The sequence below is a fragment of the Monodelphis domestica genome, chromosome 3, assembly GCF_027887165.1.
Source record: "Monodelphis domestica isolate mMonDom1 chromosome 3, mMonDom1.pri, whole genome shotgun sequence".
Lineage (NCBI taxonomy): Eukaryota > Metazoa > Chordata > Mammalia > Didelphimorphia > Didelphidae > Monodelphis > Monodelphis domestica.
This window is the reverse complement of record NC_077229.1, coordinates 189904012-189931816: the sequence shown is the minus strand read 5'-3', so window position 1 is coordinate 189931816 and position 27805 is coordinate 189904012. Positions and strand designations below refer to the sequence as shown.

The 27805-nt window shown below is 38.7% G+C and overlaps 1 protein-coding gene across 1 annotated transcript in view; it reads right to left on the bottom strand.

The window, feature by feature from the left end:
• GMDS (GDP-mannose 4,6-dehydratase) overlaps positions 1 to 26912 on the bottom strand; it is an 840983-nt gene extending 814071 nt beyond the window's left edge. The window contains exon 1 of the mRNA XM_056823358.1: positions 26540 to 26912. Coding sequence (XP_056679336.1) covers positions 26540 to 26641 — 102 coding nt within the window. The 5' untranslated portion in view covers positions 26642 to 26912. The remainder of the gene's footprint in view (positions 1 to 26539) is intronic.
• Positions 26913 to 27805: the final 893 nt, after the last annotated feature.

The window sequence follows — 27805 nt, the reverse complement described above, 5'->3', positions numbered from 1 at the left end:
CATTAAGCATTAAGTACTTTTCCTCTCACTCTCCCTCTCTCCATCTTATACAACTTCTGCCACTAAAAACACTGGAAAAATAAAGTACCTTTGCACTGATGCTTTCTGAAACATCTATTTATTAAAAAAGGAAAACTAAAATTCATAAAGTCTGGATGGGTAAATGGAAGTGCTAACAAATGATTCTTGTTTCATTGGCTCATAGCCATCATTTTCCCACTAACCAACTGCCTGTCTTATATTCTCCATTTGTAATTCCCAAGCATGCAAATGGTCTTGAAAAAATAAAAGAACTTGTCTGAAAACATTCTTCTTTTCAAGCAACTGAGATTAAAATTCCCATAATGATGGCCTGTAGACATTCTATCCACAATGTAAACATCTGATTGTGCTTAAGTAAACTCAAAGATGTTCAAACCCAATTAGAAGATTAAAAGACATGATTTAATGGGAAGAAAGCACTGTTTAAGTTAGAATGACCAAGCATCACTTACTCATCCATGCACATAAAGAAAAAGGGTGAGGTTAAAAAACAAACCAAAGCCCAAGAATGCTACACCCATAAGAACTGATGATGTATCAAAAACAATAGACTATGTTTCAATCTTGCATTTGTTTAACACCTGTTTCTTTTGAAGGGGTGCTCACCAAGGGTCGAAAATCTCAATCGCTTCTCTTTGCAAAATCTTTCATTAATTATATCACCTCACACTTCCCTTCAAAAACCATCTGCAACCTTCCTGGTCTCCACTCCTAAAAAGTGGGAAATTGTTTTCCTTTTCTTTCTTCTTGTCACATTACTTAAGTTCAGTTCTATAAATTCAACTTCATATATGGATAGAGTGGAGTGAGAAAAGAAAAAAATAAATAACTACCCAAATAAACTGTAACCACATTGAAGCTGAATGAAACTTCATTTCCGTTTCATAACTTACAGGTGACACAGTTAAAATGACAATGAGTTGAAGATAAAATATCTTTTCAGAATTTCCTTTTGGAAGCAGCAGTGACTGAAGTCACCTGTGCAGGCACTTAATTAGGTCATAGATCCTAACCGTCCCCCACCCTCTTTTTTTTTTTTTTTTAAATTGGGAACTGAGACTTCGTCAGTTTAAGAAACTTCCTCTACCAAGGCAAATCACCACCAGTCTGCAACTGCCACTAATCTTAAGAGTATCCTAGAGCACTAACTGACTTTTAAGTATCATACAATTGATATGGGTCAGGAGGGATAGCAGGTCTTCCTTTCTGCGAGGTCTGTTCTCTAACTACTTAATCTATTGTCTCTCCTTAATTCAAAGGCAGCCTGGTACAGTGGAGAAAGCAATAAATTGGGAGTTAAAGAACTTGGTTTCAAGTTTCACTTGTGCCACTTAGTATCTGTGTGATCTTAACCTCTCTTGCCTCAGTTTCCAGCTCTAAAACTATGAATCTATACCTCTTAATAATTTACTTTTGAAGCATGAAGTCACTTATTAAGCTACCTGCTCTTAACAGTCTTTGTAAACCTGGAAAACTACCTGAATTGTGGCAGCTAGGTGACTGAATGGATAGAGAGCCAGGTCTGAGTTCAAATATGACCTTAGAAACTGCCTAATTATGTGCTCTGGGCAAGTCACTTAACCCTAATTGCTTAGCCCTTACTGATCATCTTTATTGGAACCAATAGTTAGAACTGATAGGAAAGAAGGAAGGAAGAAAGGAAGAAAGGAAACTACCTGAGAATTGTGTACTTCTATAAAGCCAAAACACTGCTAAAAAAAACCTTGGGTGATTAATTAATACTTAATGTTTAAAAGGCTACCACTAGAAAGGACTATAAATGTATAGATAGGTATTCCTGACCTCCAGAAGCCTATAGTCTACTTGGGAAGAGAAGACACCCATGAAACACCCATGAATAACACAAAACAGCCCACCTCCTCAAGATGCCTTCTCCAAGCTTCCCAGCACCAATTCCTAAACAACAAACTAGCACCCTCTTTGTCTTTTGTTATTTGATGTCTATATAAACCCGGCATAACAGCTCAAAAGTATTCATCCTGTAATTTGTTACACTATCATATTACTTCAAACTCCCATCAGATCCCACACTTCATTTTCCTAATTTCAGTACCTGACAAATCCTTACTAGACATCTTTTTCCCACCATTAATATCATTCCAAGTCTAGACACCATGGTCAAGCAACTCCTACACCCCCATTAACTCCCTAGACATTCTCAGACATTTTCCTGCATCACCATCATTCTAGGCACTCAGGCTCCCCAACTTTTGCTACCATCATTCAACCCTTTTCTCTCTCTCACCCTTCTTATCTTAAACTCTTGCCAATTCTTGTCAACTCTACCTCCATGAAATATCTCCCATCACACAACCGCCACTGTAATTCAGGTCTTCATGTAACCACTGCAACAGCTTAATAGTAGTTGGCCCTCCTCTATCTTGCCTCATCCCTCTTTTATCCACTCTCTATACCACTGTCAAATTAATATTCTTAAAAAGCAGAGATATGCTCCTATTACCTCCTATCTCAATTAGTTCTAGTGCATCCCTCATGCCTTTAGAAAAAAACACAAGCTCATCTGTTTGGCTCTGTGGGGAAACTTTATGGCATTGTTTGAACCTAGTCCTATGTGGCTGAGAAGACAGATCTTTTGCTTAAAGATCAAATTCAGATCTTAAGATTGATTCAAGGAACTGGAGATATTATTTCTCATTATACAAATCAAACAACCCATGTGTCTTATCTGGAAATTGGTTCTATACTGGCCAATAAGATATTGTTTCCTTCTTTTTTGAATACTATATGATACGTAATTTTGTGAATCTTAAAAATTGCTCAGACTATACCTTAGAAGATTTGGTTAAGCTATTCCACTATTGTAACAATGGAGGTACTTGATCAGGAATGTAGTTGGAACTTTAAAATTACTCCACCCTGCTCAGACAGTGCCTTAGGGGAAGATAAAGTTGTAAACTCCTGATGGAACAATGAAAAAGTCCCTAACTCGTACTTATAGTAAAGCTAGAACCTTAAGCTAGGTCTATTTTTAGATCTAATACAAAAAGGTGCTAAATACCTATAAAGGTTAAATTAATCACTAAAAGGTCAAGCAACTTACAAAAGGGAAGCTTAACAAAAGAGGTGTGAAGTTTTAGTCTACCCAGAGAAGGTGAGAACTAAAGAGTGGTGAGAACTAAGAATGGCAGTCCTGGAAAAACCATCTACTATGATTGGTAGATGTGAAAATTTAGGGGAGGTGACATAAGAGAAATTTCTCTTTAAAAGGAGCTGGCTCAAGCACATGAAAAAGTGCTCTATATATCAGTCTCTTATAATCAGAGAGATGCAAATCAAAACAACTCTGAGGTATCACCTCACACCTAGCAGATTGGCTAACATGACAGCTATGGAAAGTAATGAATGCTGGAGGGGATGTGGCAAAGTAGGGACATTAATTCATTGCTGGTGGAGTTGTGAATTGATCCAGCCATTCTGGAGGGCAATTTGGAACTATGCCCAAAGGGTGATAAAAGACTGTCTGCCCTTTGATCCAGCCATAGCACTGCTGGGTTTGTACCCCAAAGAGATAATAAGGAAAAAGACTTGTACAAGAATATTCATAGCTGCACTCTTTGTGGTGGCCAAAAATTGGAAAACGAGGGGATGCCCATCAATTGGGGAATGGCTGAACAAATTGTGGTATATGTTGGTGATGGAATACTATTGTGCTAAAAGGAATAATAAAGTAGAGGAATTCCATGGAGACTGGAACAACCTCCAGGAAGTGATGCAGAGTGAAAGGAGCAGAACCAGGAAAACATTGTCCACAGAGACATACATTGTGGTACAATCAAAGGTGATGGACTTCTCCATTATGGACAATGCAATGTCCCTGAACAATCTGCAGGGATCTAAAAAATACTATCCACAAGCAGAGGATAAACTGTGGGAGTAAAAACACCGATGAAAAGCAACTGCTTGACTACAGGGGTTGAGGGGATATGACTGAGGAGAGACTCTAAATGAACACTCTAATGCAAATACCAACAACAGGGAAATGGGTTCGAGTCAAGAACACAGGTGATAACCAGTGGAATCGTGCCTAGGCTATGGGAGAGGGAAAGGTGGTGGGAGGGGGGAGGGGAGGAAAAGAAAATGATCTTTGTTTCCAGTGAATAATGTTTGGAAATGACCAAATAAAATAATGTTTAAAATTAAAAAAAAAAGAAAAAGAAACTTGTACATGTATGTGTAGTAATAGTAGCATATGTTCTATATATATGCTACAATATAATTCTTTAAAACATGGAAAACTAATTTTAATAGATTAATAAATTTTCTAGTTATGTCAAAAAAAAATAAAAGGAGCTGGCTCTCTGAACTTAGGGAGAGTTCGGACTAGGGGGAGTTCGGACTAGTTGGAGTAGCTGGGTCTCTGAACTCAGTTCAAGAGTTAAAGATTTCAGTGAAGGACTGGAGTTTTGCTTGGGACAAATCTTGTGGTGAGTGATTAAAGACTGACTAGTCTCTCTTAAGGCTCAGAGGCCTAGGCCCTTCATACTATTTTCTCTTACTCTCTACTCTCTCTCCCTTCCCTTAATTCCTTCATTTGTATTAATTAAAATCTTCATAAAACCCAGCTGACTTGGGTATTTTCATATTTGGGAATTTTTTCCATGGCAAACACTTACTTTTTATTAAAATCAAGACACAAAAATTATCTTTACAGTTTTGGCAATTCAGTCTTGAAACCCACATTTTTTGCGGTTACAACTTACAGATACTCAAAGGTAGTAGGCTACCCCTTTTTAGTTCTTCCCTCTGGTGAAATATTTAATACATTTTTTTCTAAATTGTTTCAGTTCTGGGTTTTGCTCTCAGCCTAACATTTTTTAAATGATCTGATTTCAGCTTACCTTTCCTGGCTGCTTTACCTGCTACTGCCCTTCACATAATTTGGTCTCACTAAACTGGCATTCTAGATGTTCCTCACATGTGATAGATATCCTATTTTGTATTTCCATGCCTTAGCACAGGCAGTGATATCTGGAATATACATTTTCTTCCCCACCCACTCATCAAAATTAATTAATCATCAAGCATTTATTATTAACTACCTACTGTACTGAGTACTATAAGAGAAGTTGTAAAGTCAGAAATGCCTGCCCTAGATACAACTAGATAGACTAGAAACAGAGTTCCTGGGTTCAAATCTGGCCTCAGCCACTTCCTAGTTGTGTGACACTGGGTAAATCACTTAACTCCCATTACCTAGCCTTTACCACTTTTCTGCCTTGAAACCAATATTCAGTATCAAGTCTAAGACAGAAAATAAGGGTTATTTTTTTTTATAAAGTTTGCCTGCCCTCAAAAGAACTTCAAGTTCCAGGAAATCTGGGAAATTTCCTTGCAGACTGTTTTTATCTTCTGATGGGCTGTCTTTATCTCTTTATGTACTGCTTTGCAAACTGTTTTTAATTGGAGGTTGCTGAATAAAAACATATGAAAGAAACTGAATACCTTAAAACTCGGGCTTTATGATCCACTCCCTCAGATATGGAACCATGACTAGAAACAACACAGGGGAAATGGCATATGTACATATGTGAGTATATGTACATGTACATATACACACATTTGTATATATACACAAAAAAAAATAATAAACATAAGTGATTTCCAGCAGAGGCACTACTAATCAAAGATCAGGAAAATTTTGTATAGGAGGTAGCCCTTGAACTGAGCTTTGAAAAATGCTGAGAGATAATAAGAGGAAGAGATTAGGAGGAAGACATTGAAGAACAGACAATGGAATAGGATGTGCAACATTAGATAACCCCAATGAGAGCAAGGCCAATTTGGCTGAATCATATAGTACATGAAGGGAAGTGATAGGGAGTAAACCTGGAAAGGTAGGCTGGAGTTAGGTGTGAAGAATTTTCAATGTCAAAAGGAGAAGCTTATATTTGATGCTAGACATTACACAGAAAGGCATAGGAGATTCTTGGGGGAGAGATGACATAGGCTGACCTGTGATTTTGGCGACTTTATGGATTGAAAAGGAAAGAGATTCAAGGCAGGGTGGTCAGTTGAAAATTGTTTTAATGGTCTGGACAAGAGACAAAGGTCCAGACTAATGTGGTTATGGTATGGATAGTGGGAACTGAAGGAGACGCTAGGGAGGTGAAATCAATTAGACTTAGCAAATTATTGGACCTGAAGGATAATGTTGAGTGAAGACTTCAAAATGACACCAGGGATACAAATCTTAACTGGAAGGATTGTGGAACCCTTGATAGAAATAGGGAAATTAGAGAGAGGTAGGTTTGGGAAGATAGTGCATAGCTTTAGGTATGTTGAGTTAAGGTGCCTAAGTAACATTCAACCTGTTGGAAATGTGTTTCAGACAGTCAGCAGCATGGCACAGGAGAAAGAATATTGTCTATGGTTCAGAAAACATGGGTAGAAATAGCACTTCTGATGTTACTGACTGTGTGAACAAGTTATTTAAGTATCTCAGGACTCAAATTCCTCATTTTGTGAAACTAAGGTGGAACAGCAGGCCAAGAGTCAGGAAGACTCCTCTTCTTGAATTCAAATCTGGCCTCAGACATTTACTACCTATAAGACCCTGGGAAAATCATTGAACCACATTTGCCTCAGTTTCTTCAGCTGTAAAATGAACTAGAGAAGGAAATGACAAACCGTTCCAGTATCATTGCCATTGTAAAAATGGAGATTTGAACCTAGGACTTCAGTCCCCAGAAGTCCTTGCTCTACTTCCCAGGATACTTTGTAATCACATTGACTTCTCACCTGGGCAAGATCACAAATTATTATTTAAAGGAGTTCTCCTCCTACTGAGGGTCTCAGATATGAAGAGGAAATGGATCACATTTTTGGTGAGAAAGCCTTGTATGCTATATTTTTTTAGATGACACAGTGTGTCAATGATTATAAGCTACATTTTTGAATTTTTAAAACTATTACATTTTTCTTGCATGTGCAATATACTATTTCAGTTTTTTTTATTTTTCTCTCTTTTTTATATTTGAAGCACATGTCACTAGTATTAAGATTTTCTTTAACTTTTTGATTTTTCAGTACTATAAGTTTAAAATAAATTTGCTATAATGTCAATGCATGCCCCAAAAGCTTGAGACTATAAAAATGATGCCACTAATTATTTTAAAAATTATGGGACTTTGCTTAATAATTCTGTCTGATTCCAAGACAAGATACACACAAAAGAGCCATTGCATAGAGCGAAAGAAAAGCCAATCAAGGATGGATTGATGCACTTCCAAGCCAATGCAAAGGTTTTGAATCTAGTGTGAAGACTTACTGTATTTAACACTTTCCTTGTGTCCACACTCACTCTGAAAATACTCACAGATGAGTATCCCCAAACCTTGGCTCCTATAATCTGGTCCCTTTTTTCTGTCTTTTCTGTCTAGTGTGGTAACTTTCTGTAGTACTGGCCACTAACTGGGTAAATGCATCATTGCTTAGATCATTTTATTGGGCCCTAATTCAAGGACCTGTTATAGATTTACTTTTCTTTTACTTGGAATTTTTACACATAAGACTTTGATAGTCTATATTTTCATCCAGAAATTTTTCTTTTTTATTTGGATTTTTCTGATGTCTTTTTAATTTCTCTTACCAATTGATTCATATACCTCATACCTCAGCCATGCATCCCTAAGTGATCCTGTGTTTTTCAATCACTCTCTTAACGGGGGAATGTAAAAATAATATTATTTTAAATTGCAAAGTTTAAATTCCTTTTTAGAAGAATTTAGGTAAAGAAAGATGCTATCTCTCTGAATCCAGAAACTGAACTGTTGGAGAAGACACCATGAAGAAGCCTCCAGACCAAAAGCTGCACAAGAATGAACTTTTGGTGTGGTTGATTGAACATTTATTTGTATGTATACTTTCATGCCAAAGGGGACTGCCCCCTAACTGGCTTTTTGTCAATGCATCCAGCAATTATTGGCTTTGTTCTTTTTTTTTCTCTTATTCTCAAATTATTGTAATCCTTAAGTTGATTATGTTTTCATGACCCTTTGGGGAAAACCATTTTCCCAAACGCTCAAACAGAGGTATGTAAAAATGGAGATTTGAACCTAGGACTTCAATCCCCAGAAGTCCTTGCTCTACTTCCCAGGATGCTTTGTAATCACACTGAATTCTCACCTGGGTGAGATCACAAATTATTATTTAAAGGAATTATCCTCCTACTGAGGGTCTCTTTTCTACTTCCGCTTCCCAGCAGACGTGTCTCTTTCATGATGTAAGTGAGGTTGTCTAGGCCTCTCTGGGCCTAGACATGTGCTTTCTTATTCTGTATTTTCTTTAATCCTTAACCTTTAATAAACCTCATAAAAATATAATACTCCTTGCAGAGGGAAACTAATTGCTACTTGCCTCAGTTTCCGAAAAAATTTTAATCTTTACACCATGAAAACCCAATAGTATCATAAAGAATCAAACATGACTGAAAACAACTAGAAAAACAAAATAAAGGAGTTGGACTAAATGGGCTTAAAAACTCCTTCCAGATTTATTATTATACCTATGATCCTATATCCTACAATACAGAACTAAAGCTCAGGAGTAAAAGTGGGATGAATCTAGAGAACTGGATGTGTGAATTAAATATCTAGGAGACCACCAAATCCTGCAAGTCTTATTCATGTAATAGGGGTCACAAAGTCATGTGTCTTAAATATGCCAGCTTGGTAGGCAAGATTCCCAACTGGCAGAAGTCAAAGGATGTGTAGGAACTAAAGTGAGACCCTGGCCAATTAGAAAATCTTAGGGGAGAATTTAGACTGTGCTTTAAAAGCCAGTGTGTAGCAGGCTCTCTCTGCCATATTGGGGGCTTGTGAAAAGAGCTCTCTAGCTGCCCTCCTGGTGCTTATCTATGTAAACCATCTCTGGAAAGTGGAGGCCATCAGGTATAAACCAAGCTGTGCTGGGAATCTGAGAACTCTGGCTCTTGGGCTCCCAACCCCTTCCTGAACTCTAATTTACTCCTTAATTTGTCTGGCCAACCATAGGAGTACCTGGGCCCTCTAGTCCCAGCTTACAAAATGGACCAAGGTCCATAGGGAATCTAGAACCTGATGAAGCACATAACTGGAGACTTTGAGTTAGGGTGATAAAATTTTCTTATTTCTCTATTTCTTTCTCTTTACTAAGAAATGCTTATAAATTTTGTATAAAGTCTCTAAGATTAATTTTATTCACAATATGGGATTCATTCACATGAAGAAAATACTTGATCCCATGGGAGATAATGGGATCCATAGCTTCCAAAATTTAGTTCAAGTGTAATCTCCTTTAGGAGACTTATCTTGTGACCCTTGTTAGTGCTTTCCTTTCCAGAAAATACTTATCATTTAAATTTTCTATATATATGTTGCTTACATATACATACCCAAGAAAATATAAGCTACTTGAAAGAATGAAACATCTTATTTTTGTCTTTGTATCCCCAGATTCTAGCACATTGCTAGGCACATGATAAATGATTGATAAAAGCATGTTGAATGAATTAACATTTGGCCATGTCCATCAGGCCATCGTCCAACCCTGCCTGGATCAACTCCATTTATCACATTTCTCTCTTTTTGATCCTAAGATGTAGAATGCTACTTGGGAAATTATACTGACCTGGCCCATAATAAAATCAAGCTGTCAAACTTCAACTGATTACTTAAAGCAATTTCCCAATGTGGACCACAAAATTATTCTAAACCATCACCATATTCTAACCCACACTATTGACCTCCCTTCCTATCATGTACAAATGAGGGAAGAAAATCAAAGGTTGGTATCATAAACATAAGACCACAGAAACCGTGAATTGGAAGAAACCTCTATAGACATCTGGTCCAACCAACTCAAGAAAGGAATCCCTACTATAATATACCCAACAAGTCTAATATCCGCTTGAAGAACCCCAAGAATGAAGAATTCACCATTTTAGAAACAGCCCACCGCAATTTTGGACAGCTCTAATTTTTAAAAAGTTTTCTTGACATCAGACCTAAAGTGGCCTTGCTACAGTTTCCATCCATTGTTCCTGGTTCTGTCCTCCAATCTAACAAATCTAAACCCTATTCAATATGACAACCCTTCAAATATCTGAAGTCAGCTATCTTGTACCCTCAAAATCTTCCCTTTTAAATATACCCAGTTCCTTCAACCAATACTCATATTACATGAACTCAAGACCATTCACCATCTTGTTCTCCAGACACCAAATTATCAAACTGAGGTGCTCAGAATTAAGAGCACATACTTCAGATGAGGTCTGACAGAGCAAATACTGTGGGGCTGTCACTTTGTCCCTAGAAGCAATAGCCTTCTTAATGGTCCAGCCAAACTGGATTTCTTATTGATAATCAAACACAGCATTCCATGTTCTTTTAAACTTTGTACTTTTGCACTTGCTAGATTGGTAAGAGTGGAGAAGAAAAAAAATTGACGGATAAATATATCTTCTTTAAAGTCATCTCTATTGATAAAACAATACATTTCCAACAGTGCTAAGAATCTTTGTGACAAGAAACCAGCTTTTAGTAGATGAGACTGCTAAAGCAGCTTGCAATGTTGAATTGAAGCAAATCATTTTCACTTTATTTTCTTCATTTTTTAATATGTATCTTCTTCCACAAGATGAATATGGAACTATACTTTGTATGATAGGATATGTAGAACCACTATCAAATTACTTACTATCTTAGAGGGGAGGGGAAGAAGAAAGGGAGAGAATTTGGAACTAAAAATGTTAAAAAATGAATACAAAAAATTATTTTTACATGTATTTTGGAAAAATTTAACATTACTAGAAGAAAAATAAAATAAAAAATTAATGGTGAGGTATCATGGTTAATGAGAGCAGTTAAGTCAAATATAATGTGATTTTGAAAAAAGTTACTTTGAGTATAAATGTTTATGCAACAGATTAATAAACTTTTACATTCTTTAAAAAAGAGAGAGGCTGCATTTCTAGACAATTGTTGATAAGCTTTCCATTGACATAGCACTATAGCAGCAGATCATATTAAAGATAAGCCCAGAGACCTAGGGGACACTGCTACTGATAGGGTTGGTAGTGAGGCTCCCTATAAGATAGTCAAAGAAGTAGTAGTATTGGGGTTATTTTGCCTTACTCATGCCCTGCTCCCACAAAGCACCCGAATACTTCTGCACCATTAGCTTTGCATGACAGATTCCATATTATAATTATAATTAAGAAAACGTAACATAGTCAAAAGATATAAACAGTGTGAATTTTAGATTTTCTCCACCCTGCTTAGTCTTAGAATTCTAGCAGCCAGGAATGTATACACCCCTACTTAAGGATTAAGTGTTGAGGAGGATGGCCCATGACCGACATGTGCTAGCAAGTGACAAATAAGAAACAACTGATAGACCCCGTGGGCTGTCCTAAGTCAAGCTTAAGCTACCATTGGTACATGTGAGACGCTGGAAGTGATGTAAAGAACAGTTTATATATTTTGCATCACTTCCTCTCTCCGGGCTCTCTCACTCTCACTCTCACTCTCTCTTGCGGAGACGTTGGGCTTTTTCCACGTTGGGAGCTCATGGCAGTGTCCTTGGCATCTTGGTAGGTTTTGGCATTTGCGGCTTGCCAGTGAGGTGACTGGGAGATTCTGTAGTGTGGGTTAGGTGAGGCGTCTTCCCTGAGTGACCTTGGTGAGGTGACTGATTCCTCCTTTCCTTGACCTCCAACTTCTATCTGTCTTGCCAGAGCAGTTCAATTCCCTTTTCTCTCTTTCATCTTCTTAATTTCTTCCTTCTATTGTAATTAAACCACCATAAAAATTCCACACTGATGAGTATTTTATTGGAATTGAATTTTAATCCCTGGCAACCACTAGTATAATATATTCAGTCAACAACCCTAATTTTTACCCTTAACAACAGGCAGTTCTCAGAGGAAGAAACTAAAACTTGGTTTAGTCATAAGAAAAAAAATGCTACCACTATTGATTAGAGAAATGCAAATTAAAACAATTCTGGGATACCACCTCACATTTATCAGATTGGTGACCAAAAGGACCAAATGACCAAAAAGGAAAATAATAAATGTTGGTGACAATGTGGGAAAACTGGGATACTAAAATACTGCTGATATAGCTATGAATTGATATAACCATACTGGGAGAGCAATATAAAATCACACTGAAAGGGTCATAAAACTATGCATATCCTTTGACTCAGCAATACCACTACTGGGTCTGTATCCCAAAGAGATTAAAGATAAGGGAAAAGGACCTATTCAAACAAAAATACTTTTAGCAGCTTTTTCATTGTGGCAAAGAACTGGAATCTGAGGAGATGTCCATCAATTGAGGAGTGGTAGAACAAATTGTGGTATATAGTTATAATGGAATACTATTGTGCCACAAGAAATGACAAACAGGATAAGTTCCAAAAAACCTAGAAAGACTTCTATGAACTGATGCAAAGTGAAGTGAGTAAAACCAGGAGAACACTCTGTATAGTAACAGATATACTGTACAATGATCAGCTTCAAAAAATTAAACTACGCTCAGCAAAGCAAGCTCCTAAGATAACCAGAAAGGGACTCATGATGAAGAGGCTATCTACAGCCAAAGGAATTGCTGGAGCAGATCAAAGAAGGCCATCTTCTGCTTCATTTCCTTCATCAGTTTTTTATTGTATATGTAATATGTGTCATTTGTCACTTCAAAAGTAATATGGAAATATGTATTTTATGAGAGCACCAATCTCAGAATATGGGAGGGGATATGGGGGAGAGAAAATCTGAATCATAAACAACAGAAAAAGAAAAAAGAAATTACAATCGACAGCTTCTATCCAAGCAATGAACAAAGAGCAAATGAAACAGAGGAGGATCAAGGAACACCAAGCAAAAACACAGAAACTCCAGTGAATTGAACACAATTCAAAAAGCAATTAAGAGAGGCTGAAAACAACTGGAAAAAGAACATAAAAAGCAAAATAAATCATCTGGAAACAGAAAATAGTGTCTTGAAATCCAAAATTAATCAGCTTGAAAATGAGGCAAAGGAGATGAAAGATAAGGCAAAAAAGATGAAAGATGACCTCCAAAGAAAATCAGACCAGAAGGAGGATGACCAAAAAGCCAACCTGTTACATCTGTTGTCTGCCCTGAACCCTGCTTTGAGAAGGGGGTTCTCCTCTTTCCCCCTCTCCATACCGAAAGTCCAAGCTTCCCCTGGGGCACAAAACTTCCCTTCTTTTATTTTTTTTAAGACAAAACCTACCCTGAACATCACAACCGAGAGTGTCATCTCTCTCTCCTCTGAACTAGTATTCATCCATGTTCTCTGGGGCACTTCAAATACTTTATATGGTAGTAATTTCCTTTACATGTAAGTACTTTATCTCCTCCTATATCCTGTAAGTTCACAAATAGCAGGTAGCAACATAGCACTTTGGATTTCTTTGTATTTCTCATAGCACCTAGCACAGTGCTTTGCACATAAATAGTAAACATTCATTCGTTTATTTATTCAAGAAAACTTAAAGAATCAATGATGTATAAGATACAACATTAGGCCTTGAGAATACAAAGACAAAAATGTAATAGTTCTACTCTCAGTAATCTCTAAACATTTATTAAAAGTCTACTATGTGCCAGACACTGTGCTAAGCATTGGTAAGACAGTCCCTACCTTTAAGAAGCTCACACTCTAATGGGGTAAACAACAAGAAAACACACACACACACACACACACACACACACACACACACACACGCACAAACTATATACAAAGTAGGAACTTAACAATAGAAGGAAGACTTTTAAGAGGAATTGGAATTTTACCTGAGATTTGAAGGAAGGCAAGGGCTCTCAATGGGCTTCTATTCTACTGAAGTGAGATATAATATAATCTGAAGAAAGAAATTACACTAATAACTGGGGGGATGAAGAACACCATGGATAGGAGAAAAGAAGAGTTGTCTATAAACAAAGAGCCAGGTTCTTTGTCAATAATCTGGTCCTGACTGCTGAGAAGACAGAATGATTAACAAATTTGAACCCAGGGTCAATGAAAATATAATAATATATGGCTTCTTTGTGCAGGAGATTTGATTTATTCATACATTGTTATTGAATTGTTTCAGTCTTGTCCAACTTTTTGTGATCCCAATTAGGGTTTTCTTGGCAAAGATACTGGAGTGGTTTACGTTTTCCTTCCCCATCTCATTTTATAGAGGAGAAAACTGAAGTAAACAGGGTTAAGTGACTTACCCAAGCTCACACAGCTAGGAAGTATCTGAGGCCTATCTTGAACTTGCCTTCCTGACTCCAGGCCAGGCAGTCTGTCCACTTCATCACATAGCTGTCCTCTTCATATTTTGTGAACTTCAAATGAATATTAAACACATTCTACCAATGCAGATCTTATAGCAGAGTAGGCATTGGACTTAAAGAAGTCAGGAAGACATAAGTTCTGTTTCCTCCTCTAAAATGAACTGTTTGTGGGGTTTGGGGCAAGTCACTACCTCTCTGTGCCTCATTTTCTTATCTGCAAAATGATGGGATTAAATTCAATGACCTCCAAAGTCTCTGTAAGCTGGAAATCCATGATCCTTTGATTTACAACTTAGTCTTAGAGACTTAGATTTACAACTTAGCTGCCTTAGAGAGGTACTAAGAAGGCCAGTGACCTGTCCTGGCTTCCACAGTCAGCTGATATCAAAGACAGGACTTGGCCAAAGAGATAAATAAGTACAAAGTCACTTATGGTGGCAAAAATTTGGAAAATGAGGGGATGCCGTTTGATTGGAGAATGGTTTAACAAATTGTGATATCCGATGGTGATGGAATACTATTGTGCTATAAGGAATAATGAACTGGAGGAATTCCATGTGACCTGCAACAACCTCCAGGAATTGATGCAGAGTGAAAGGAGCAGAACCAGGAGAACCTTAAACACAGAGATGGATACACTGATGCACAATCAAACATAATGGACTTCTCTACTAGCAGCAATGCAATGATCCAGGATAATTCTGAGGGACTTATGAGAAAGAACACTGTCCACATCCAGAGAAAGAACTGTGGGAATAGAAACACAAGAAAAACAACTGCTCGATCACATGGTTCAATGGGGATATGATTGGGAATGTAGACTCTAAACAATCACCCTCGTGCAATTAATAATATGGAAATACGTCTTGACCAATGGCACATGTAAAACCCAGTGGAATTGCTCATTAGCTACAGGACACGGGTAGGAGGGGAAGGAAAGAACATGATTCATGTGATCATGGAAAAATATTCTAAATTAATTAATTAAACTTAAAAAAAAAAGACAGGGCTTGGCCCCAGGTCTTCCTTTCTCTCTGTCCACTATTCCATACCATCTCTCAGTAGTATTAAGTACAACCAGGTAAGTCAGCATGCTACAAGAATAGCAAGGAAAGGGGGCAGCTAGATACCTGGAAGTAGTAGAAGAGAGCTAGGCCTGGAGTTGGGAGGTCCTGGGTTCAATTATGGCCTCAGTCACTTCCTAGCTGTTTGACCTTGGGCAAGTCACTTTACCTTGATTACCTCACGCTCTTCTGTATTAGAATGGAAATAGATTCTAAGAAAAGTAAGGGTTTTAAAAAAAGAATAGCAAGGAAAGAAGGCTTTATTACACCTAGAATTATCATGGCAGAGTAGGAATATGACCAGAAGTCAGAAAAGCTGTGTTCTAATCTCTTTCCAACATATAGTAGTTATATAACCATAGGTATATCATGGTTCCAGTTTAACTGGATCATAGATTAAGATCTAGAAAAAAACTTTGGGGATCATTTAATCCATGGGGCAGTAAAAATATAGCTGGATAGATCTGAAGTCAAGAAGATTTTAATTAAAAAACCCAGAATCAGACACTTACTAATTGTGTGACCCTACACAAGTCCTTTTGCCTATCTGCCTCAGTGTCATCATCTGTAAAATGAGGATAATATTAGCATCTACCTAGCTCCCAAGGTTGTGGTGAGGAACAAATAAGCTATTTGTAGAATACTTTGAAAATCTTAAAAGCACTCTGGAAATGCTAAATTAGTTGAGAAAAGAATGTGATGACTTGCCCAAGTTCACAGACATAATGCATCCTTCTGATCATAAATCCAGGTCAAATAATGCCTCATCTATAAACTGAAGGTATTGTGACAATGAAATCACTTTAAAAGACTGATATATATTAATTTGAGAGCAGAAAGAACTTCATTAATAATTTCTGCATTAGCTATGAATTTTCCAGCTGAGGTTAAAAATCCTCTCTGGAGCCATAGCATCCCGACTGAGTGACAAATGCCAAAAGCATATCTAGAATCCTTATAAATTGTTGCCTTTTTATCCTTGGCAATTATAGAAGCTTGTTTTAGAGCTATGAGTTCTGCTCCTTGAGCGCTAATGTTATAAGGTAGTGAAGCTGACCATTCAGTGGCAAATTCTGAGACTACGGCAGCTCCAGTGTAACGTATGCCATCCCTCATAAAAGAGGAACCGTTGGTAAATAAAATCAGATCTGCATTGTCTAAGGGAGTGTCCAAGAGATTATCTCGAGGCTTTTCTGCCATGGACACTAATGTTTCACAGTTATGTAGTGGTTCTCCTGAAGTGGGTAAATCTGGAAGCAAGGTGCCAGGGTTAAGAGTTGAACAGCATTTCAAGGTAATATTTTCACTATTTAATAAGGTTATTTCATACCTTGTAATTCTCTGATCCGAGAATGCCTGTGTTCTATGTTTTATCAATAATGCTTCTATCTCATGTGGGCACATTATTGTTAATGGACATCCCAATACTAAATCAACGGTTTTTGTTACTAGTAAGGCTGTAGCAGCTACTCCTCTAAGGCATGGTGGTGCTCCTGCTGCTACTGGGTCTAGTTCGGCAGAATAATAAGCAATTGGGCGCTGAGAAGGTCCCAAAGTCTGAGTTAACACACCAGAGGCTACTCCTCTTCGCTCATGCACATATAAAGTAAATGGCTTGTTGTAATCTGGGATGCCTAGAGCAGGGGCAGACATGATAGCCTTTTTTAGATCTGATAGAGCTGACAAGTGTTCAGGCTCTAATTTGAGGGGTTCAGGAACCGAATCCTTTGTTAATGCTATAAGGGGTTTAGTGATTTCCCCATAGCAAGGAATCCATTGTCTACAAAACCCTGTTGCTCCTAAAATTGCTCTCAGCTGTTTCTTAGTGGTAGGAGCACTCAATTTTTCAATATTCTCAATTCTTTTTGGAGAAATATAACAAGCACCCGCAGTCAAGATGAATCCCAAATATTCTACTTTTTGGAGACACCACTGAACTTTATCCTTAGAGATTTTATGTCCTCTTTTGTGCAATTCCAAAAGAAGGTGTTTGCTATCTTCTTGACATGTTTTTGCATCTGTTGAAGCCAAGAGTAGATCATCTACATATTTGATTAATTTGCTATTTTTAAATGTTATATTGTCTGTGTCTTGGCTCAAAATTTGTTCAAATAAGCTCGGACTTTCGACATAACCCTGTGGCAGCCGACACCAGGTATATTGTGAGCCCTTCCAGGTGAAAGCAAAAATATGCCTGGAGTTCTCATGTATTGGTATGGAAAAGAAAGCTGAACACAAGTCTACTACTGTAAAGTATGTAGCTGTGCTAGGAATAGATGAAATAATAGTATGTATGTTAGAAACTACGGAGTGTCTCTTTATAACGTGATTATTCACTGCCCTTAGATCCTGTACGAATCTATACAGGTGCTTGCCATCGGGCCCTCTTTTTGGTTTTTTAATTGGCAGAATGGGTGTGTTGTATTCAGATTTGCAAGGGATTATTATTCCCTGTTCTATTAATGAGTTAATAACTGGTGTAATACCCTCAATTGCCTCCTTTGAGAGGGGATACTGAGGGATAGAAGGAGGTGGGCTAGATTTAGTTTTTATCTGCACAGGAACAGCAGATTTAAGTAAGCCTACATCAGAAGAAGATGTGGCCCAAAGAGACTCCGGTATATCTTTAGGTATTTCAAAAGTGGAAGGCTCTTTTGCCTCCTGGTTTTCCGAGAGAAGTACAGGGAGTAAATTTAAAGATTCCTCTGGTACTTCTAATGATAATGAGCCATCTGGGGAGCAGGTTATTGTGGCTCTGAGTTTGCATAGAAGGTCCCTCCCCAGCAAATTTAAAGGGGAGTCAGGCATCAAAAGGAAGGAGTGTTGTACCTCTAGGGGTCCTACAGATACCATTCTAGGAGGAAGTCTTTTAACTCTTTGGGTTATTCCTGATACTCTCTGAGCCAACAGAATAACATTGTAAATCAGGTGTTCTCTTTAATACAGACCAGGAAGCTCCGGTGTCTAATAGACAATCATAATAGGTGTTACCCACCTTTAAGGTAACATGGGATTCATTAGTATGGGGGGGCAGTGGATAGGGACAACGGGTAGTAGGACATCAGGGTCCGGGAAAACAAAGGTTGTATCCTCTGATTCCTGTGCCCCAGCCCCCCCACCCCGACACTATCATTGTGTTTGGGATATTCCTTGGGCACCCCCCTGAAGGGCACCTCTCTGAGGGTCATTATTACCTCGAGTATTTTTTGGACGAGCGCCATTTCTCATATATTGTTGTTGTTCATTATCATTATAATTTTCTTCAATTGGAGCATTGTCATTATTTTCCCAATTCCTATTTCTATAATTCTGGTTTCTAAAGTTCTTATTTCTATATTCATTATAGTTATTTACATAGTCATTATTATAATTTCTAGAATTCTGGTTTCTATAACCATTATCATCATTTCTATAGTTATTATTTCTAAAGCTATTATTAAACTGTGTATTCCTTCCAAACATCTTAAGAAAGGTTCTACATTCCATCATTTTGTGGCCCTTCTTCTCACAGAAGTGGCAAGTAATGGATTGATAATTGGATTTCTGGAGAGGGGCAATTGTCGTTGGTTCATTATCATGCCCACTTTCTAATTTAGTCATCCTATCTATTAAATATCTCATTTTTTTCTTCATTTCCTCCATGTCATCATTATTTTCTTCCTCCTTTTCCTTGTTTCCCTTTAAAACATATATAGCTGTTTTTCGCAATTCTTCAAGGTCCATATCTGACCATCTTGGGCATTGTGTTCTAAAAGAATTCTTAATTGCTTTGCAAGAGTTATTTACAAAGATTCTTCTAACTTGTCTTAAACTACTCTCTTTAGTTAAGTCCCAATCTAAGTATCTGTCCCCAAACTCGATAATTCTATCCATAAATCTGGAGGGTGATTCTTCTTCCTTTTGCTTAATTTTTTCCAGTTCCATCCACTTATCTGTACTGTCCGCACATTCCTTCATGGCCGTGAGGATGGCCTCTCTACAACGGTATAGTTGTAGATAGTCCTCAGGATTATTATAGTCCCATTCGGGATCCTGAGATGGCCAATGTGCTGCATTACGCCCCCGGGTTTTGTTGACATGAGCAATTATTTTATTTTTTTCACGTTCACTTAAAAAAGCCTGTAGTAAGCTCTCAACGTCCTTGTAAGACGGATTATATTGAAAAAATATGTCTCCCATCTTTTTTGTTACTAGAAAAGGATCTTGTTCATATGTGGGGATATTTCGTGTAAATTCATTTATTTCTTGGGGAGTAAACGGTATCCTATGTCTTAAAGTCACCACATCCCCATTTCGTCCTATTTCAGGTACTTCTCTTAGAGGAAACAGGCCTCTAGTTGAATTTTGCACCTGTGGGTCAGTTTGACAAGGACAGGTTTCTCTAGGAGGACAAGATCTCCCTTGCATTGGAATTTGGTTTTCTGTAGGAGAAGGAACATGAGAAGCTGGGATTGCAGGGGAAGGGTTTTGGGGATTAAATTCAGTCAAGATTTGCACTGCACAAGAGAAGCAGTCTGTTAACTGGGCTATAGGGAAGGTGTTTTCCATCTCTATTTCAGGGAAGGAAATTTCCTCATTCAAAGGTTCAGAAACAGGTCTGTTTCTGGTAGAGTGGGTGTTTGCCAATTGATCCTGTAAGAAACTTTTTAGATCTTCTAATTGGGCTTGCATTTTATCCTCAATTTTTTTTATTTTAGCATCTCTAAATATAGTATTGAGGAGTACAAAAATGACAGTAGCTATTAATATAAAAATTTGGAGGTATCCTTCATTCCTCAATGCCCCTAATTCTTCAGCTGCCATATAATTGTCAAAGAATGTAATACTCATTTTTATATATATATTTTGTAATTTCACAAAACACGTGGGGAGCAGGGCAAAGCAACAAACTTTCCACAGGGTTTTTTGTTTTTTTTCTAATCCAGGAAGTTGTTCCTTAAGGGAAAGGATATTTAGAAACAGCTCTTCCAGCCAGGACTTTAGGGTCCTGTTGCTGAGATTTAGAACAGCTGTTTTCTATCAGAGTCACACAGCTGGTTAGTATCCGAGGTCCGATTTGAACCCAGGACCTTCTGTCTCTAGGCCTGGCTCTCAATCCGCTGAGCTACCCAGCTGTCCCTTAAGATTAATGGGAAGAAAAAGAAAAACTGCTGATTCCAATTTAACTTAAGGAGAAGAGAGAAGAGAGAAAAAGTTTTTTATACTCACGTGTTCTAGCAGCTGTGTCTTTAAGCCAAGTTTTTTGTTAAAAGGGACTAAGTGGTGAGACGGTAGAGTAAAAAGGCAAGGAATTTCAGAAGTTTATTGAGAGAATTCTTTAGACTCCCGTGTGGTCAGCCACAATGTGACAAGGAAATCACTTTAAAAGACTGATATATATTAATTTAAGGTCGCCAAGGAATTCAGCTATGTAATTCCTAAATGAAAACTCAAATCAGCAGTCAACCTTTTATAGAGTTTAATTACAAACAGGAGGAAGAAAGGAATTAGAGATAGAGAGAGAGAGGGAGAGAGAAAGGGGAGAGAAGGGAATAGGGCTTAAATACCCCTTCTGTTTAGGCTGGGCCAAAAGGCCCAAGCCCTTAGATAGCTGAGGCAAAGAAAAGAGATCAGTCCCTATCACTCACGTGACCAAAATGGAGAAACAGTCTCAGGGGCCTCCACCTCCAGCTTCCTTCAGAGCCAACTTTCAAAGCACCACCTCTCAGAGCCAAAACCTCTCCAACCAACCACCCCTCAGTCCTCAGACCCCTCTATCTTTAAGGAAACCATCCAAGTTCCCTCCCCTCAGTTCTCACATCTACCAATCACTGTCCATGTCTTCCCTGTGCCAATGGTGGCTCTAGCTTAACCCAGGACCGCCCAGAGGTCTGTGGCTTTGCACATGTATGTTGAAGGTCATATTCTCAAATAATTAAATCTTGATCCTTTGCTGAAGCCCTTCCTAAATCCTGTTAGGACTGAGTGCAGTGGAAATTGTATTTTCCAAGACCTGGTTCTGTCATTCCAAGTATCTCTATTGTATCAATTCTAAAATCAATCATGACTCAAAGAAATTCCTGTTCTATGCTTAAGCATAGGTCAAAGCCCTTTCCATTGTTCAGCAATGTTCTGTCCTAAAGTAATCTTAAGAAGGGAGGAGGAGGAATCTCCCATGCCAATGGGGTTCACATTCCAATAGAGTTCCCACTATCAATAGGAAATTTTTCAAGTATGAAATTTCCCAATGGTGAAATTTCCAACATTTATAAGTCTAAGAAATTTTAAGGTTTACAGTATAAACTAGAGGATCTCTAACAACCTTCCCAGTTTTAATCAGAAAGGGAGAATAATAAAGGGTTCTAGTGTTTACAAAAGATTTGATGTAAAATACAGGTAAGGAATCTAAAGTAGAAATCTATCAAGTAATCCTTGACTAAGAATTTATGAAATAATGTAAAGTAGGTGTCAGGAAACAGGATATATCTTGACATAGCTGCTTAAGACAGTGGTTCTCAGATTTTTCTGTGGGCCCCTTTTTAACATTTTGAAGTCTCCTGATATATTACTGTTACCTATAAATTATATTATAACAACGATGAATAAAAAGCTACTAGAATGCAGGGACACTTTGAACAAATTTCTATTTTATTCATTACAATAGCAACTATTCACATTTGAAAAGTAGTTATACAACTATGTGTAAGACATTTTTTAGTCCAATAATAAATAGGTGGGATTTATTTGCTTTAAGGGTAACAAAATACTTTCCATACATCATCTCACTTAATGAAATTACTTTACAATCATTTTATAAACTAAAAATGAGAAGCATTATAATTCTCATTTAATAAATGAGGAAACTAAATTTTGACTTGCCCAAGGGCATATAACCATTATGCTTCAAAAAAGCGTTGAACTTCCTGGTAACTCTAAGTTCAAAGCACTTACCACTATGAAAAGCTGCAGCTCAATCGGTGATATGTGTGCATATTTATGCAATCTGAGATACTTTCCAAAAGTTCTACAATCCCAAGGGGCACTTAACCCTTGGATGGGAAACTATCAACACAGAGAATATTTGGAAAGCATAAAAGAACCAGGAAAAGCAAACAAGAATTTATTTAAGCACCTATTACTCTTCGGGCCTTAGAATCAAGTGAAGGGGACAAAAAAATTTCATAAAGATAATAAATATATAATGAAGTAATAAATTCTTTGATACAAACTAAATGCTGAAGATATCAGTGAGGACAGGAGAAATTTTCCTAAAAAATATGGAGGAGGTAGGACTTGACCTGAAATCAAGAAAGGGCATTGCCATACAATCAGAGATGGAGAAGAAGGAGCTTTTGTGAAACACAGAGAAGATTCTCCTGATTATAGCATACAATGCATACTGGAGAAGTGGGAAATCAAATGCATGTTTATGGAAAATCAGACATGTGAGATGGAAGACAATGAAAATCAGGCAGTGGAGTTTAAATTTGATGCAACAGGAAATAGTGGCACAATAGTTTTTAACATAGAAGTGACAAGGTAAAAGGAAGTCTGTTGTATAGTGGAAAGAATACTGCCTGGCAGTCAAAGGACTTGGGTTCAAATCCCAGCTTACTATTTGCCACATGTACGACCTTTAGACTAGTGAATTAACCTCTCTGGCCTATGTTCTGACTTCAGACTTTGTAGTCATGCTTCTGCTGATGTATCAACCTAGAATTAAATTCCCTTCAGCACCTGGGGTCTCCTTCCCCTGGAACATCCAACATTCCTGCTATAGGTCTTCTCATTCTGAAATATTCCTCAGAAAGGTCCACCCCCTTTTTCCATAGGTGAGCTCCTATAGGGGCCTCCAATTTGTGAAGAGGCCATGGAGAGCCTTCATTCTCTTTCTCTGTATCTTTTTCCAGATCCCTTTTATATGTTGTCTTTCCCTATTAGAATGTAAGCTCCTAGAGGACAAGAACTGTCTTTTTGTTTTCATTTGTATCACTGGTGTTTAGCACCATGCCCAGCACAGAATAATTAAAAAATGTTTATTTCATTCCCAGTTTTCTTGTCTATAAGTGAGGCATGGGAATGAGGAGTTCTTAATTCCTTCCAACTTTGGGTCTATGATCCTAGTATTTGACCTTTGGGCAAGTCTCTCTCTGGAGCTCAGTTTCACCATCCTGGGCTAGATGACTCTAAGGTCTTTAGAGATCTGTGATTAATAAGACTAGTTAGCAATAAGCATGATGAATTGGAAAAGGGAAGTTACTCTCCTATCACACAGAAGCTGACAAAGAATTATCTTCAAGGCTGTAAATAGGGTTTTATTTCTAACCCTATACTATTTAGCTGAATAGTGATTTATTTTTAAATGTTAATATCTCAATTAATTCCCTGACTTGAGTAAACACTACTAACTTTAGATGATTTTCTAAAAGCTAACATTTGAATTTGAGATCTAACTTACAACAAATTGAAGGCCAACCAAAGGAAAAGAGATAGGATGTGTTAGTTCACCTTATTTCACTTATTTCTAGTTCAGTCTTGAGATTAGCAGTTTTAGATTCTTACCATTAAATGCCTCTCTAATCAGATAAACTTAATCAGATGCCTTCAGTAAAATCAGACATACAAATATCTAGAATCCAGGACAAGCTTGGGAAATAAAACTATGAGCGTAGACTCAAAGAATTATATAGCCAAAATTACCTTAAAGATCATCTAATCTAGCCCCCTCAGTTTACAGATAATAAAAATGGGACCCAAAGACATGAAGTGTCTTGCCTAAGGTTGGTTATACTGTTAATTAAATAAAAAAGAAGGGAGCTATGGCTTGAATCTTCTAATCTATACCACATGGCTTTTCAAGGATTAGTTTAAAGTCTCTTATTTTTTAAAGGGATACATATTCACATAATAATAACAATAATAAACATTTACATAGCATTTATCAAGTGCTAGGCACAGTGCTAAGCACTTTACAATTATCTCATTTGATTCTCACAATAACTCTAGGAGGTAGGTGCTATTATTATTGTTGTTGTTGTTATTTTATAGATAAAAAACATTGAGGCAGACAAGGGCTATGACTTTCCAGGGTCATAAAGCTAATAAGTGTCCTGGGCCACATTTAACTTCAGGTCTTCCTGGCTCCATGCCTTATATTTATCCTACTGTATCTATTTTCCTTTGGGGAGTGAAAGGACTTCTTTTGTTGAGTATAATGCAGCTCTCTAGGCAAAAAGAACAAGAAGCCTGTAAATTATTACTAGAATAGAAAAAAGAAAAAGTTCCTTAAAAATAATGGCAATATTATCTCCATTAGCATCTGAGAAAGTGTTAAATGATTACATCTGACAAGACAATAACCAAGTTCAGGAAGTTGCATGGCAATCCACTGATGCCACCTTTCAAAGAAGAAATTATATTATTGTTCCTCCTCACCAGATCACAAGTCAACTGTCTCCTGCATGGATTTCCAACCTTCAGAACCATCCTGTGAATGAATAACTCTTCTCTTCGAGATCCATTTCAAAATTGGTTATAATCATACATCTTGGAAATACATTTTTTAATATGAAACCTGGCCTGCTCTTCAAACATTACTTTCTTGATTCTTTTGGTCTTCAGGAGACAGTCTAGGAAATCAGAAGGAAACGTTCCCGGCTTTGGCAGCTGTGATTACCTCCCTGCCCTCCTCCCGTGCCAGGTGACAAAACAGTATGCTGGAGCTGAGGATCCCAAAGCCAGATGTTTCTTCAGTCCCCATGCACACCTGTTCTCCCCGCCTCAGACTGAAACGCTAAAGCACGGGTTTCCCAAGTTCCCCCAGGCCTGAGCACTCAGGACTTCTTCTCTGTGCATGACTGGTGAAGAACTATAGCAGGTACCCAGATACTTGGGCAGGTACCCGTGCACACACCCAGGAGATCATTCACGAGACACATCCCCAAAACGCTGCCCTCACGGAGAAAGGAGACAAGCAGCCCAAAGAGCAGACAGAACAATCACAGGGCAGGTAATCCCACTATACACCCACCCACCCGCACCTCTCCAGTCACTGACACCTTTCCAGGACTTTCAGGAAGCTGCACATCGGAATGAGCTGCAATCCATCCATGTGCAGCTCTCTCTGCGCGCTTAGGTCCCTCTCTCCCTCTTGCACGCATACCCTAGCCCCTGCTTACAGCCTCTTTCCCAAGCCTGCTTACAACCTCAGTCAGTGTAGGTTTGATGTCCTTAGTTCCCCAAAAGGTATATAAGATCCCCCAGTTCTACTATTCTTTAGAGAATCTTCTAGCCTGTTGATCCTCCCAGAGATACTGTCCCCAGAGCTCCATGGTTTTGACTCTGTGTAGTATTTGGCACTGTGATATGGAAATCACTTTAAAAGACTGATATATATTAACTTAAGGTCACCAAGGAATTCAGCTATGTAATTCCTAAATGAAAACTCAAATCAGCAGTCAACCTTTTAATGGAGTTTTTTTTTTTTTAATTACTAACAGGAGGAAGAAAGGTATTAGAGAGAGGGGGGGAGGGGGGAAAGAAGGAAATAGGGCTTAAATACTCACTCTGCTTAGGCTGGGCCAAAGGCCCAAGGCCTTGGATAGCCAGCAAAGAAAAGAGATCAGTCCCTATCACTCATGTGACCAAAATGGAGAAAGAGTCTGAGGGCCTCCACTCTGTAAAAATAGACTCGAATACAGGACTACAATCCCCACTTTGCTCCACTTCCCCAGAATGTCTTGTAATCTCACCTGGGCCGAGATGGAGAAGGTATTTAAACTGATTCAAAGGCTTTTGAGGCTCGCTCTTGGGTCTTGGACTTCTGTTTGGGGCAGATGTGGCTTTTTTTCATAATGTAGGTGAGGTTGTGTCTAGGCTTCTCTATGGCCTGGACACGTGTCTCTTATCCTATATTTTCTTTAATCCTTAATCTTCAATAAACCTCTAAAAATATAATACTCCTTGCAGAGAGAAACTAATTTCTACCTGCCTCAGTCTCCCCATCTCCCCTAAATTTTAACTGTTACAACTCCAAGCACCAGGCTCCAACCACCCAGCTTCACCCAGGACCATCCAGAGGTCTGTCCCTTCATCCCGGCGCAAGCAATCACTCACTCACCTGGCCAGTGATGCCGGTGATGAGAGCCACCTTCCTGGACTTGCCCATCTCACCATCCCCGGCGCCTGGGTCCCTAGGGCAGTATCCCCGATCTAGTGCCATGTTTCCCGAGGTTTGGAGTGGAGTGCGAGACCAGGGGGAAGAGGGGACGGAGAGTGTGTGTCAGCTGGGGGTGTGAGCAGTCTCGAAGAGGGGGAGGGACAGAAGGAGGAAGAGGAGTGGACGAGGAGGAGGCGGGGCTCAAGGCGCCCGCGCGGCCACAGTCAAAGAGCCCGGCCCACTGCCAGAAACAGACAGGGGAGGGAGGAGAGAAGGGGGCATCAAGGGAGGAGGGAGCGAGCGGCAGGCCCAGTCGGCCCCATACGTCATTAGCGTCATCCCACCAACGTCTCCACCAAAGCCCCGCCCATTTCCCCCCTCTTTTCTACAGTTGAACATGAAGAACTGACTGCGGAGGGGGCGGGGTTATGCTGCAGCTCTCAGCCGCCACAGCAATCAGCCCGGGGATAAAGAGAAATTTCGTTCCGCCCACTCCGTGAGAGTGCACATGCGCCTGGGGCCTGAATTATGAGGAAGAGAAAGAACCTCTGTGGAACCTGAGACACATCTTGAAACTCTGGGTAGTGGAAAGTGAATCTCAGAGGAAAACGCGAGAACCGGGAACCTTTAGCTCCCTCTCAGTCATGTCCACTAAGGGGCATAGTGAGGAGGCCCAGAATGAGAAACAGAGGCCCTGAGTTCGAATCCTACCCGTCATACTAGTAGTGCTGTTTTTCTAGGCCTCCATTTCCTTGTCTGTAAAATGATGGATCTGACATAAATGATTTATAATGAACATGGCTGGCATTTACGTAAGATAAACCTCTTTTCAGGAAACCAGAGGACAGAGAAGTTAAATAATTTTAGCAGAGTTGCACAGCTAGTAAAACCTCACTATTCAAACTGAGATCATCTTCCTTCATTGGTAATTCCTGCTTCCTAATCTTGATCCACATTCTGGTGCTCATGAAAGAAGCATGGATTTGGATCTGGTTCCAAGTCCCATCTCTGCTACTTACTTCCTTGGCTCCTGATTTTGGCAATTGATCTAAAATATCCTCAACTATAAAGTAAGGGAACTGAACTAGACCTCCAAGATCCCTCCTACTTGGATCCAGGTTAAGGATCCTGGGATCTTTGTGGATCCTTATGTGGTGCTAGTCAATCTATTCAAATGTTAAGTACCCTTTAGTCCCTTGGTTCCCAAGAAGACCAACACCTGTGCAA